Raw genomic sequence first — 15,417 nt, forward strand, 5'->3', positions numbered from 1 at the left:
GTAGGCTGTTGTTGCAGAGTAGATGATCACAGAGAGGTCACTGTGATAGAACAGATAACTCAGGAAGGTGAAGATTGCTTGGGGGTTCAGCTATCTGGTAAGATAAGGAAGGTGGTGTTTTGTTCTCCTTTGGTACTGGCAATTGAATTCAGGATTTTATGCTTGCCAGGCAGGTGCTCTACCATTTGAGACATACGTCCAACTTTTATTTGCATTAGTTGTTTTCAAGGCAGGGTCTTCTTTTTCTCCCCTGGGTGGGATTTGATCATCCAACTTGTGCTATCCTGTGTTGCTGGAATGACAGATATGTACCACTGAGCCCAGAGCCACTGGGTTTCCCCAGTAGCTGGGATAACACATATACCACCATGCTCAGCCATTGAGATAAAGTCTCTTGAACTTGTTTTTGGCTGGGCTGACCTCGAACTGCAATCCCTTGATCTCTGCCTCCCCAGATGCTTGCAGGACTGGATTAAGCCATCATGCTTAGCTTGATAAGCAACCGTTTAACTAGGTTTGCACAAAGTGATGAAATGATGAGATGATGGAGGTGCATATAGCAACATTACAAAGCACATGGGAAAAGATGATAGATGAACTCAGGATATATAGAAAAATCTTGGATCTGCTCAGGATGGGATTAACAGAGCATTGCTGCATTCTAGTCTTGGCATTTGGAGAGCAACAGCTTGAGGTTGGGGCAAAAACATAAATTTCACACTGCAAAGTAAGTCAGAAGCTTGCATTTCTGACTTAATGTGAGCATTTTATAGAAATACAACCAGTTTAAACAATGCCTAAAGATGTTATTCAGCTCCTGTATGTGCAGTCTGTAATAAGATGTGCCTGATAATTGCAAATGAGAGCATCTTTGAGCCAAGGTTCACAGAAACTTTTCTGATAATGAAGTCTCCTCCTCCTCCTCCTCTTCTTTCTCCCCCCTTTTTTTCTTCCCTAGCTATGGGATTTGAACTTGGGGCCTTACACTGCTGCTTAACTTGAGCCTTACTTCCAGCCCAGGTTTTGCCAGTTATTTTGAAAGATGGAATCTTGTGGGTTTTTCTGCTTAAGTTGGCTTCAACTTGCATTCCTCTAGAATTCAGCTTCCTGAGCAGCTAGCAGTACAGGTGTGAGCCCCCAGCTTGATAATGAAGTCTGTCTTGGGTGAGATACAGAAGATCGTGGATGTCAAATTTGATGTTCTATTGGTTAATTTAGGATGTAGTCCTAACAGGAGCAGAATTATTACCCTTAGTATTTATTGGATCTGATTGCCAATATGCCAAAGCCAGAATTTCAAGTCAATGTCAGGGAAATTGTATTAAGTCAACAGCAGTGTGCTCATACATTTAGTCATTTAATCCTGTAAGGTGAGTACCATAATTCCATTTTGTGACAAACTGAGAGATGATGGGGGCCACATATTTAGCAAGTGGCCACTCTAATGAACCAAAATGTCTCAGGCTAGAGAATGCACTTCATTCAGGAACTTTTACTCCAAGTATAGCCATCATAATCAGCATAGAGCTTGCCCAGATCTATGGAATGTAGACTAAAGCTGTAAAATTCAGGCTGGTTTTCTATTCTGCCTGTGGTTTTCTTAGAAGGAAGAAGTCTGTGTATATTGTCCATTGATTAGAGATTAGACTTTTACCTTGTTCAAGTTTATATTTGCCATAACCTAACAATATCTGCTCATGGCACTTAATGCTCAGTGATAGACAAGTCTGGTTTCTGTCTCTTGATATAAAGTCTTTTCTTACCAAATAAGGGAGAGACATGAGAACACATAGCCTTACGTGGACACTCTCAAAGTAAAGTTTAGCTGTTAATCCTCAAGTGATAAAGCTTTCTTGACAAATACTATCCACAAGGACAATCCTTCCTGTCCACAAGGCTGCTGGTCCTAGACACATGGGCCCTTTGATCACTGTTATTGGCTGGTCTTTCTGCATGGCTGGCAACCATCTTTATTACAACTGGGGAACAAGGCTTGGGAGCTGGAAGTCTTGGATTTGAGTTTAGCAGTAGAACTTGTAGCTAAGTGGCCTTCCCATCAGTTGTCTTGAGCTCAGTCCTATCAGTCATAAATTGAGAGTTACACAATAAAACTTCAAGAGTAATACAGGGAACTGGATAATTGAACGACTGAACTCATTTCCATAACATGGAGTCCATTTCACTTAGCATCATCTTATGTGTTCATAAGGGCATAGCTATTGGGCTCTTGTGAGCCTCTGCTGTGACTAGGATAAACCTGTACTAATTATTCCCTATGAGGAAAACCACCCTCTTGTATCTCCTTCCTGTGGTTGTCCCTGTGCTATCACTGTATCTCATCTGAGTACCCTGGATACTATATATACTGGTACTAGAACTAGGGAAGGGAAAGGGCATATCAAAATCGAGATACAAAGGATAAAAAGACAAATGACTCCAAAAGCAATACTTACAAAACCATTTGGTGTAAACCAACTGAACAACCCATGGGGGGAGAGGGGAAGGGGGAGGGGGGAAATGAAGGAGGAGGTAACAAATTGTACAAGAAATGTACTCACTACCTTAAGTGTGAAACTGTAACACCTCTGTACATCACTTTAACAATAAATAAATAGTTATTCAGAAAAAAAATCAGTGCAACCTCAAAAAAAAAAAAAGAAAGAAAGAAAGACTGAACTAAGACCACATATCTGCCTCTCTGGGTTTCTGGGTCAATGCTTGGCCCAGGATAGCTGATGCTTCTGTTGTTGATTATGGCCCTTCTGGCTAGACGGCTCCTTACTGAAGGTCAGAGACGATATCTGAAATGTCTATTTTAGGAATATTTCCCTGTTCTTTCTGTTTCCCACTTTACCATCTCTTCATGCTCATCTATTTATTCTCTGTTTCCATCCTAACACTCGCACTGACATCTGTTCCTCTACTGTTTATTAAATATTTAAAGTCACTTTGATTCTGCTTCAGGAAATATTTGGTTATCGGACTCAAGGCTGCCGTCAAGCTCTCTGCCTGGCTGGATCCATCTTCTCATTCGGAATCCTCTCCCTGGTGTTTTATTGGAGACCGGCTTGGCATGTATGGGCCAATTGTGTCCCATGTTCCTTGCAGGAAGCAGATGTGGTGTTGCTGAGAACCACAGTGAGTATGTACCTGGTTTCCCAGCTGGAGTCCTTTTCTCCTGGATACTGTGTTGGGGAATGGCTGAGGAGGATGCACACATGGCAGGTGGTAGGTGGAAGCTTCAGTCTTAAATGTCTGAGGATCCATCACAGCTTTGCATCTAGAGCCATGGGCTCACATCCATCATCCTATCTATTCAGGAGACTGAGCTCTGATTGCCATTCAGGAAATTCTGGCAGAGACTCTTATCTCCAATTAAACATTAAAAATCCAGAAGTGGAGCTGAGGACCAAGTGGTAGAGAGCCAGTCAGCCTTGAATAAGAAAGCTAAGGGACAGTGCTAGAGCCTTGAGCACAACAAAAAGTATTTTTGCATGATGTGCTTTATGAAGATCTGTGTTCACAGGGATTCCTTTTAAGGTAGTGAATTTTGTGAATGTTAGAACAGAGCATAATTATGTTAATAGTTAAAAAGAATAGGTAAAGTAGTTAAGTAAATCTCTGGCCTATACCTCCAGACCTCATGTATTCACAATGACACTTAAGGGAAGTGACTGGAGGAAGAGCATCCCTTTGAGAATGATTCTGTCTTCTCTGCTGATTTGAAAGAGCCATGGTTGTTGACAGAGTGTGTTACATTCTGCAGATATACTTGTCTCTATCTGCTGCTCCAGGGGGAAGGCATCAGGCGAAAGTTTCTGTACAGTATTTGCCTTTATCTCACTTCCTCTTTGCACTCAGAACATGATGTGTTAAACACAGTGTACCATTCCTTCAGGACAATCACAAGGGAAGGACTTCCTAACTCAGTAATTTCTGCCCTCCCCATTCCTGCAGATGATCCCATTAAATGGACTGACTGAGAGGCTGACCCCAATATTCGTTCTGAGGAGAATGTAAAAGGACAATCTCCTGGAGAACTTCCTTCTAATTGATGCCCTTAGTGTTTCTAACAAAACACCAGCCTAAATGCCCAGAATGACAACCAACTTTGATAAATCAGACTCTGTTAGTAGCTTAAATTCTTTTTTATATATAATGATTTCTCTAAATAAACATTTATTTATGTACTTACAGCCTTTTACCTGGCTAAAAATGTCCCTAAACAATAAGAACAAAATCATCAACAACAATATCAAAACTCTACATTACAGGTTGGAATAATAAAACAATGAAATTTGGAATTGGATAAGATTTGTCTTTGTTGGCTTGCTCCATTCTGGATCCTGACCCCTTTAACAACTCACACTTTTGTCTCATCATGGCTGACATGTGAATCAGGATAGAGGTACTAGCTGAAGCTCCATTTCACAAGTTCAGTTGTAGCATAACTAGGGATTTTGGAGAATGTCAAGATTTTCTCATAAGTCAAGACCTTTGGGCCTCTAACTCCCCATTGATGACAGTAAGCTAGAGTATCATGCACTAATGCCTCAAAGCACCACTCATGAAGACTCAGAATGTGTGTGAAAGGAGAATGCCTGGCACTTACCCTTGAAGGCATCTTCATTTGATGAATGAGGAAATGGGATCCGGGGGTTGGTGGCACAATCTGCTTGAGCTCATATGTGAGGGAGAAGTGAAACCAGGACTTAGTGGCATGTGTCCTGGGTCCTGGTGCAGGGCCCATCCCATTGAACCACACTGAAATCAGTGGTTCTCCATATCAAATGGCATTAAAATAATCAAGAAGGTCTACTAACCCAGACTGCTAGGCCCATTTCCAAGAGTTTCAGATCCACTAGATTAGGATTTGAGCCCAAGGCTGCCATTTTTACAAGTTCTCAGGCAATGCCTATGCTCTGGTAAGAAAATAAGAAGCCACACGTTGAAAAAAAATGTTATAAGTAGTCATAGGTCTCATTAACTAGTTCACTGGGTCATTGGAAGAGGAACAGAGATTTATGGTCCAGACAGTAAGTATTTATATAGTCTCAAGAAGAAAAACTCAGACTTAGTAAAGTATTATCCATATATACTAACACTTCTCAAATGGGAGAGGTTTATTTTATGAGACGTATTTATGAGAGGTGATCTGTAAATCTAAGAACCAATGAGGCTCTTATTTTCTAGCATGAGAAAAATGAAAACTTCCTCTGAAGGAACTTCCAACTGCTCCCAAGCAATTCCCACAGGTCAATGGTTGCACTGTGGCAGAAGCAGAGAAGCCTCCTGCTTGGAACAGTATCTCAGGAATTAGTGGTCTAGCTCCCTGAGCAGTACTCTGGGAGGCTGCTAGCAGTCAGGTCATGGGCAGCAGGAGGAAGTGGGCCAGGAGATGGGAAGGAAAGGGAGGAAAATAAAAACTTGGAGAGGAAAAAAAGTAAAAGGAAAATGAAGGAGAGTAAAAGAGAGAAAAATCTACTAAGAATGAAAAAAAATTAAAATGGCCACACACTGACAGACTTGTGAGATCTGGAGTCAAAAGTTTGACTTCTTTATTTTTATTTTTACTTTTTAAATTTATTTTTATTGTCAGAATGATGGACAGAAGGGTTATAGCTGCCTATGTAAGGCAGTAAGTACATTTCTTGTCAAACTTGTTACCCCCCCTCATTTGTCTCCCATTTCCCTCCCCCCCAGTATCCCCGTCCCCCAAGTTGCACATTTAATTTCCAACATATTGTCTTGTGAGTATCGCTGTTGCATTGATTTTCCCTTTGTCCTTTGTCGTACCATTTTGATATTCCCTTTCCCTCCCCTAAGTCAGATAAACGTATATACAATACCCAGGGTATCGAAATCAAATACAGCGACAACAAGGGATAAGCCACAGTAAAGAAAAACAAAAGAAAAAGAAATAACTTCACATAGCACATTAAAAACAACATCAATTAAAAATTCATGGTTCCATATCTTGGAGTTCATTTTGCTTAGCGTCATCTTATACGATCATATTTACATAGCTATTGAAAGGTTTGACTTCTTCTTCTAGCGCCTTCAGATCGTTCCTTAACTTTTCAGGACTGTTGTTTCATCACTGTTGAAATGGGGTTAGTGAAGTACTTGTCTTTTCTTGGGTTTGTGTGAGGAGGAAGAGAGATTGTGTATTTAAAAACAATTTTCAGAACATGAAACACTTATCAAAGACCATTTTAAGTGTGTGTGTGTGTGTGTGTGTGCACGCTATTGCTTGGGTAGGTCACCAAGCTTCACATGCAGAAAAGTTTGCTGTGTTCAAAGCACATTTCAAAGCACATTCGTGTCCAATGGTCTTGCTCGTCTGGCTCATGTGCCCTCCTTTATCACCCAGCAAGCTTGCCATGCCCTCTCAAGACATACATGGGAGAAGGTATCCCACCATTGTGAATCTTCAGTCTTCTCTCTCTAGCCAGGTGATCTCTTCTAATTGTATGTGGTCAGTTGTGCAACTTGATATCTACTAAAAAGACTCAGGAAAGCACTGGTGCCTTCCTGGACGCTGGGTAGCTACTACCTTCCTGGACCCTTCTTTGCATCTATGACAGTCTATTAAGAACCTCCCTCAATTTTATTGCCCCCTGCACCCCAGAGCTAAGCCGACATTCTCAAGGCACCTCCAGCCTGCCTTTTCCATCTTGATTTCAACTTTAATGATATAATTACGTGCTCTTGTGTGTCATTTTTAAATGAATCTTCTCAGCCAGAGATTCTCCAAATAAATGAGGTCCTAAATTAGTCTTTATGTAATTAGACAAGAACTCAATTATTTCAAACATTCTTACTCTTTAAATTTAGATTAAAATATGTTCTGAGCATCCATAGCCTTAAAGTTTGCTGTTAGGTTGTTTTCATTAAATAACAACTGAAAAACAATTTTGTTTGAATTATATTATAATAGTTGGATGGTAACAACTTTCCATTAAGGACAGTTGGTGACTCCTACATGAAAATTTGTTGCATATATGTTCTTCATGTTATTAAAAAAATCAGTGCTCAGTACTTATCATCAATCTTGCACTGGTAAGATTATAGATCATTATGACAGACACTGATTAGGTTGTTATTTTCTAACGTTAAAAAGGCATGATGTGCTTACTGAAAATCTTTAGTATCCAATTTATTCTCAGTTCCCCCTTTCTTATTAAGCAAAAGATTTTTTCCAAGAGATAAGAGTAATTACATTTTTTTAAAATAAATTTTAAATAGGCATTTTACTCATCATGTATTTCTGAATTTGAAGCAGTATCTGTAGCACTGTTATGTTTCTATGCAAATCACATGATTGACTTTCATTGGTGGTTTGAATTAAATGATCCTGATGTTTCTATAGCTTCTATATCAGTTGAAATTATAAACACCTTTTTTTTCTTTGTTATTAAATGTCATAGACTGTCAAAGCCTATGATCTGTAGGGGAGAGCTGTGTGGAACAGATATATAAGGCCTGACTTAAGCACTTCATTTTCATGTTTTAATAGGTTTTCCCCTTAGATTTTAGTTGAAGATGTCAGGGTTTGGAGGGCTTTAGTTCAAAATGTAAAAACTCTACAACTTAGTCACACAGTGCCATCTTAAAGCCGATCAGTCCATCAAGATTCTCTTCAGTCAGCAACATTTGTGTTTACTGATCCCTTATGTCTTTCCATGCCTTCTCCTCCTCTGAGGTATGTACTCTCACAACTCATGTTCCCCATATTAGCATGACATTGTTTTTCCATGCTTTTATTTACAATATTTCTTCTGCTATTGCCTCTCTCATATCCATCCACTTGTTCACACAATAGGTATTTATGGAACATCAGCAAGGTATTGGACATTGTTATAGGCTCTGAATAGAATGATAGAAATCCCTGTCCTTACAGAGTGACAGTCTAATTAGGAATTAATGTTCTCTCCCTCTGTCTGTCTAGATATAGACACCATGCATAGTGGCACCTGCCTGTGAGCACAGGTCCTTTGGAGGTGGAGAGGAGGCTTCTAGTGTCATGAGTTGAGCTGACCCTCTTATTGGGAAAACAAACTAAAAGCAAAAGTGCTGAGGGCATAGCTCAAGTAATAGGATGCTTGCCTAGCAGGTGGGAGGCTCCAGTAGCACACACAAAAAATAAACCCCACACCAACTACTTATCAAAAACCGTCTTCATTCCTCAACCTCAATTGTGTCTTTGTTATTGATTCATTCCCTCTCCTTGATCTAGAGGGACTTATTCACTTGTCCTGCCTTCTCTTTGAGCTATCAGTCTTTTTGACTATTGTGCTGTTCATAATGTGCCTTCTATTAAAATTCCATGCATGACTCTGGAAAATGGGCATTGTCCTTTCTATTTTACAAATGAGATTACAAAGAACAAGCAAGTTTACCACTACTAAATATTGGGGTCAGGACTTCCCTCTGTTTCTTCTTCCTTCACAAATTCAATGAGTTCCAGTTGGCACGATACATGGTGCTCATTCTTGCGCAGGCGTGAGTCTGGGAAATATAATGACAAAGATTGTATTCATGGAGCTCATCAGATGGCTGCACAAAATTCCAACTATGAAAAGTGTTACCTATGAAAAGTGTTACAGGTTGACATTTGTGGCATGGTTACATATATTTAACTAAGGCAATAAAATCGGAAAGACTTTCTTGAATTCCAAAAGGGTAAGAGTTGAAAGGTGATGGCAAGGACAGGCAGATGGCCAAGATGAAGTCATGTGGTCAAAGAACTTGAACCTAGTTCTGACTGAGTCCTAAGGGTTCTCTCACTCTGTTCCATTTCTTTCCATACAGTTCCTCCTGCTAAATTAGAGGTTGTTTGAAGGTAGTGATCATTGGCTTAGAATTCCTCCCCTACAGAATCTAGCAGGTGTTCTGTTTTTCTTCATTCAACTAAAATACATTGAATTGACTCTGTCATTAAATAGTTTTATGGTTGCTATTAGTACCTTATTTCAAAGATACCAAAGCAAAATGCCAGTGTTGAGAAAGTAGGAATATGTTGTATGTATCTTTTAGAAGCACATGCCCTCTTCTGAAGCCCATGCTTTATCCCCCATTTCATCCAGGTTTTTTGTTAGACAGCCAGAAATTGGGCTGGTGTCTGAAAAGTGTTAAGACATAGTTTTGAGGCCATTATTACTATTGTTATTATTGATAGCATGGAATCATATACACTGTGAGTTAGTTTGGAAAGTATTTACATACGTGTTTTCTCATTTGGTCCTTCCTTTTAGAAAGTCAGTTATTTTTGTAGTACTGTCCCCTTTGATGGGGCCAACCGATATAACACTGAACGGATTCCAGGTGTTTTCTAGAGAGCTGGCTTCTTATTCTACCCTACTGAGACTATCTCCATCAATTTGTTGACACAGATACTAGAAATTTAGTCATCTAAGTTACTCAGACTCTGAAAGTAACTCCATGAAAATTTCATTTGGTTTGATTTAGCCATCTTTCTCTCCACAAAGGATAATTATTTATCAATTTTTTTGAGATAGGGTCTTGCTAAGTAGTTCAGATTGGTCTTAACTTGAGATCTTCTTGCCCCATCTCCCAAGTGCTAGGATTTCAGGTGTGCATCACTGTGCCTAGCTAATTTCACCAGATTAAACAAAATGAATTCATTAACTTCCAAATTTTCAGGAAGGTTGTTTTCCCTTCCCCTACTCTCCTCTTGTTCCCTATTGTTTGTTTTTGCTAGGTCTTTTTATTTCTTCCTCCATCTCCTTCCCTCCCTTAGCTCTACCCTTTTCTCTTTTTTCCTCTCAGAATCTGTGCTAGGCCTGGCTGTAACACAGAAACATGTAAGACATGAACCTTATCCACAGTACAAGAGGAGTGATAAGAAGGGCAGGCAAAGGAAGACTGATAAGAACCTTGAGTATCCTGGTGTTTTAGAGGAAAGGTCACCCAGAAAAATGACAAATCTGATCTTTGACCTGGGTCCTGAGAAAACGGTTCAGATGTAACCATGTAAAGACGATGGAGAGGAGTGAGGGAATGTATTCCAGCAGAGGAAGCAGCTATAGCATACAATAAGTAGAAAAGAACCAATAGGTGAGACTTAACTAAAACTACTTCTCTTGAGAAGGATGAATAGCAGAGACTTAACTACAACTACTGTGACTTCTCCTCTCTTCCCTTTGCAGAATCAGCTCACATCTGTCTTCAAGGCACCTATAAGTATGGTGGTGACCCACATTCCCCAAGCATTGACTTCCTGAATTTGACTTCCTTTGTTATGCTGCTTAACTCCTTATGTTTGTCAAACATCCAAGTGAGTTTTATGTTTAGACTTTCCCTAATCAGATACTACGATGATCACACCAGCTTCTCAGGTATCATTGTGATTTGTTCATCAAGACTGTATTCCTCTTAGTCTTTTTTCTTTTTTCTGTGGCAAGGTCATCAGTAAACTGCAAAAGGAGGTCATTTCAAATAGGTTTAATTCTTTCTGTGCTAATGTCTTGATAGCTGTACTTGGGCATGCTCCATCCAAGCTGTCAGTGTTCTTCAGCCACTCCTGGTTCTCTCATCAAGCAGGTCTTACTGAGGAAAAGATACCCATAAGACAGCAAGATGATTTAGATAAATAATCTAGATGAGATAACCTTCAAGATGATCTAGAAAAACTATGAGAATAAAGTGCACTCATTAACATATTCAGGAGGTAGCAAAGTGACAGTTTTGAGTTTTTAATCCCCCTCTCCCCTTCCTGGTGAGGGTATGTTACCTCTTCCAAGAAGAGGTAGAATTCTTGCAGGTATTGGGACTTGAACTCAGGGCCTCACACCCTTGCTCAGCTTTTACTACTACTTGAGTAATGCCTTGAGCTCTGAGGAGGTAGTGTTTGATGGGGATGATTCAGTTGATTTTGTTTCCTCACTCTCAGAGATTCACAGAAATCCTTGCTTTTTTATTTTCCTTTCTGCCTGAGAAATTCTGCATTTAGCTATAACCTTATGGACTGGGAGACAGTGGAGGAATTGCACTTTCCTCTGAGAATGCGCCTTTCTCTCCCAAGCTTTGTTACAGATGCCAGTGCCTCATATTCATGTCCAGATTCCCAGTGAAAATGACAAGCTTTTCCCGCGTTGTTGTATTTCAAAAGCATGTTTACTAACTCAGTTTACTTACAAAATTACCTACATAATGTTCTTTTTTTACAGGTTGAATTTTAGCCTGATGGTTTCTCTTAACTTGATGGGGGTTTTGGTGTCTATTTCCTCAGGATGAATTCCAAACTTACTCTAGGAAAAAGGTATTATGGATCTACCTGTCACCATTAAGCAGCACATTTGGTCTCACTCCTGACCACCCTCTCATTACAGATGAGGAGTTCATCATAAATAGAGCCATCAGAAAGCCAGATCTTAAGGTAAGAAAGCTTATGGCTACTGTTGGTGATAGAAATTCAGCCTTTTCTCTCCTCAAATATTAAGATGAAATTGAGGTCCTCCACTATACCAGCCTTCACTGGACAGTGTACATCACTCTAAAGAACATGGACACTGTAGTCAGACAGAGCTCAGTTCAGTCTCACTATTTTCCTTATAAATGGTGCAACCTTAGACTAACTTCTCAACTCTGCTGAACCTTAGTTTGCTCATCTATAAAATGATAATGCTGTCAATTTCTAATATTAATAGATAGAACTCAATACATCAAAGAATACAAAGGTCAGTAAGTGTCAAGTACGTCGTAAATGTTCAACACACAGACTCTTTAAAAATATTTTATTGCAAAGGTGATACACAGAGGGGTTACATACAGTTACGTAAGTCAAGTAATGAGTACATTTATTTTTGAGTTGTGTCACCCTATCCCTCTTTTCCCCCCCTGTTTTTTTCCTCCCTCACGAGGGAAGGTTGTACAGTGCATTTTCAACATAGTGTCCAGTGAGTATCACTACTGAATAAGTTTACCCTTTGTCTTAGCATCCTTGCCTACATGATGACATGTACAATAGGGTTAATCTTACATTACTTGTAACCATACAGGAATATCCCAGGGTACTTGCTTATGTAGATTGAACTCAGTTATTGAAATGTATTCAGGTTATTCCCTTTTGCTACATTAAATTAGTACTTCTTGGATTATGACTGGCCAAGATTTATATTAAAAAGACAGAAGCTAGAACCCTTTCTCTTACATTTGTGAATGTATAGACATGGTTTAAATTAGCTTTAAGAAATGAAAGGTCAAGTTATTAAAATAATAAAAGTCAATTGCTCAGTGGTGCCTCTTCCATCAATTATTATCACGCAGTTGTCTCAGCTGCCCAGAACAAACAAAAACAAAATGGATCTGCAAGGAGCAGATAGCCTAAATTCTTAGATGTAGCTATTCACCTGGAGCAATAAGCTTCCCAAATCAGCCTGGACATGGCCTCATAGTAGCATTTCCCTGAAGTTCTAGCATCTTTAATTGTACCAAACAAATAAGGAGGAAGAAAAATGAAGAAATTAACAAATAGACAAGCAGAATGTGAGGAAGAACAGAGTTCTTGCAATGAAAAATTATGATCTCCAGGTTGGACGTCTCCATTTATCTACTTAGGACATAAGGAATTGATCTAGTTAATGTCTCCCTCAGTGTTGAGTTTCCTATTTATAAAATGAAGACCCAAAATGTGAAGATGGATATTAAGGTGATTTGTGAGCTTCCACGAGCTATATTTGAAACTTCATTAATGTCACAGCAGATGTTATGGGCTCAGTCATTTTGACACTAATGGCTGTAAGAATCCCAACATGTTAACTATTTAGGCCCTTTCATGAAAGTAACTATGAAATGATGCACTAAAGAACTGTATTGAGTTTTTAGTGAAGGCCAAGAGGATGCTTAAGGACCACTGTGGAGGGTTGCATGTGAAATGGACTCCTAGGGCTGCTCCTGATAGGCAGAGGCTTTTACATGTTCCAGCATATATTCAGTACTCCAATTTCAAGCTGAATATCAAATGGATATACTTTAAAATAATAATGAATCTTGCAAGCAATCTCACTGAAATAAATTTATTTGGTGAAACTTAAAAAAAATATACCACTTAATATCCTTGCTTTGTAACTATTAAAAGTATATATGAGTGTATCCTTGTTCTTCAAAGAGAGAAGGCTGGGAAAACTAACTCTTTCTGATTCTTGAGTAGAAAGATGAAATTCATTGACAGCCGATGTTAGATTGCCTAGTTACTGTTTAGTGGTCTGAGCAAACAAATTCCAACCACTCATTATAAATATAATGTTGAATATCTTTTAACTGTTCCAAAGGCTCTGAGGACAATGACAAAGTGGATAGACTTCTAGTAAAGAGGCCTTACTGCTGGGGAAATCAGAAAGATACCAAGAAGGTGTAAACTGGAGTTGTCCTTCTCACTGTGAAAAATGGCCTTGGAAATGGTCATAAGACAGTGGGACATTCCATTTTTTTTCTTTTTTTGTCCAAGATAGGGACTCGAACTCACTATCAAATGCTTGCTTTTACTCATTGGTTGACACTCTACCACCTGAGTCACACCTCTAATCTATCCACTTCTTGCTGGAAGTAAAACTTAACTAGTAACCTTTTAATTTTTTCATCTACAGATTTTTGTGGTTCCTTATGCTTATAATTCTTTCCGCCTGTCATTTCACAGCCTCTCCATTAGATTCTCAAATTGAGCAGGGAGGGCTGGGAATATGGCCTAGTGGTAGAGTGCTTGCCTCGTATACATGAAGCCCTGGGTTCAATTCCCCAGCGCCACATATGTAGAAAAAGCCAGAAGTGGTGCTGTGGCTCAAGTGGCAGAGTGCTAGCCTTGAGCAAAAAGAAGCCAGGGGCAGTCCAGGAGCCCTGAGTCCAAGTCCAGGACTGGCAACAAAAACAAAAATAAAAATCAAATTGATCAGGGAACCACACAGTTGAAGAATTTAGTTTTCAATACGCAGTTTTTAGTTTATGAAATTAAGAAAGTAGATAACTCTCACTTTATACATCTTACATTTTGATGTCAAAGGGTTTTTCAGATCTTCCTCTGAGTCTAGCTTGGGTCTTATATACCCTTTGTGATTCTAAGCTCTGGGACCAGATAGATCCAAAGTTAAGATGCCAGCCTTGTGGGTGACATAATCAGAATGAACTCCAGGTGCAAAGTGAAGATGAAAATGATATCTACTCTGTAAAGGATGATGGGAAAGACTAATAATAATGTGTGATAAGCTTTAAAATGCTCATTAAATAGAAGCTGTGATTGATAGCTCTACTTGCAAAATCTCAAGGAATACTGAAACTTAAATTAAGTGGTAAGGTAAGAAGTTAGAGTTTCCTCTATGGGCCCATGATTGCTAGCAAGCCCTAGGGTTGATTACTGCCAAATATTGTTTCTTCCTTCTATGTGAAAGAAGCATTATTACCAGTAATAAATAATTCCAGTTGCACACTGAAAAATCAATTGAAAATGGGTTATATTTTTAATAATTTATCTTGCAACCAATCTCATTGAAACAAATGTATTTTGTAAAAGTTTAAAAAATTACAGTGTTTAACTCTCTTATCTGGGAAGTATTAAATATGTGTATCTGTCCAATGTATTTATTGAGTAAGATCTAACTGATGTTCTTAAAAAACTCACTCATTTATTGGCTCAAAATCATGGTGAGCACTTACTATGATCCAACTTAGATTTTTTTTCCAGTTTTATAATGTATCTACTGGTATTACTGATTATAATATTTGTAAGTGCAGAATACATAGAAAGGAGCTAAAATGGAATTTAGACATACTTTGGCCAGTTGCTTCAGTTTATTCCTGGGGAAACTGAGATACAGGGACATTTAGTTGAAGTTCTTAAAGACACAAGTCAATGTACAACAGATTTTGGCTGCACATTAGAATTGCCTTGGGAAGTTAAAAAAATGTATCCAAACTGCTTGTCAGAAAAATTACAATCTCGTGGCAATGAAACCCAGGCATCAATATGTTTTAAGGCTCTACAGATGTACTGAGTGAGTGATCTGAGGTTATATCCATTGCTTCCTAGCAAAAGGTCCAACTTATTCTCTTTGTGATTAGTAAGGTCACCAGTTCATAGAAGCTCAGATTCTCATCTAAAGTCACTTAAAGAAATCAGGAGTAAGACGGCAAAATTGTCTTAGGCATTCATATTTCCTTGCCTTTCCACTGCCAGCAGTGATCTCTGAGACTCATTTCCTAGAGTACATTTTCTTGCAATAATTTCTTCTTTCTCTCTTAGTATTAGCTGCTGGTTTGCCCTTTCTCTGTGTGTCTTCTATGGGTCTTGCCATGGCTCTGTTGCTTGTGAGATAAGGACCTAGGTGACTTATTTTGGCATTTAAGACTGCTCAGAATTGAAGTGGTGCTATGGTTCAAGTGATAGAGTGCTGGCCTTGAGCT

General features: G+C 39.0%; 1 protein-coding gene across 1 annotated transcript in view; it reads left to right on the forward strand.

The window, feature by feature from the left end:
• The window catches only part of Atp13a4 (ATPase 13A4), a 160,232-nt gene that overhangs the window by 66,266 nt on the left and 78,549 nt on the right, over positions 1–15,417 (forward strand). Inside the window, exons 3-4 of the mRNA XM_048345836.1 lie at positions 2,965–3,138; positions 11,255–11,401. Coding sequence (XP_048201793.1) covers positions 2,965–3,138; positions 11,255–11,401 — 321 coding nt within the window. The remainder of the gene's footprint in view (positions 1–2,964; positions 3,139–11,254; positions 11,402–15,417) is intronic.

Source organism: Perognathus longimembris, chromosome 5, assembly GCF_023159225.1.
Source record: "Perognathus longimembris pacificus isolate PPM17 chromosome 5, ASM2315922v1, whole genome shotgun sequence".
NCBI classification, from domain to species: domain Eukaryota; kingdom Metazoa; phylum Chordata; class Mammalia; order Rodentia; family Heteromyidae; genus Perognathus; species Perognathus longimembris.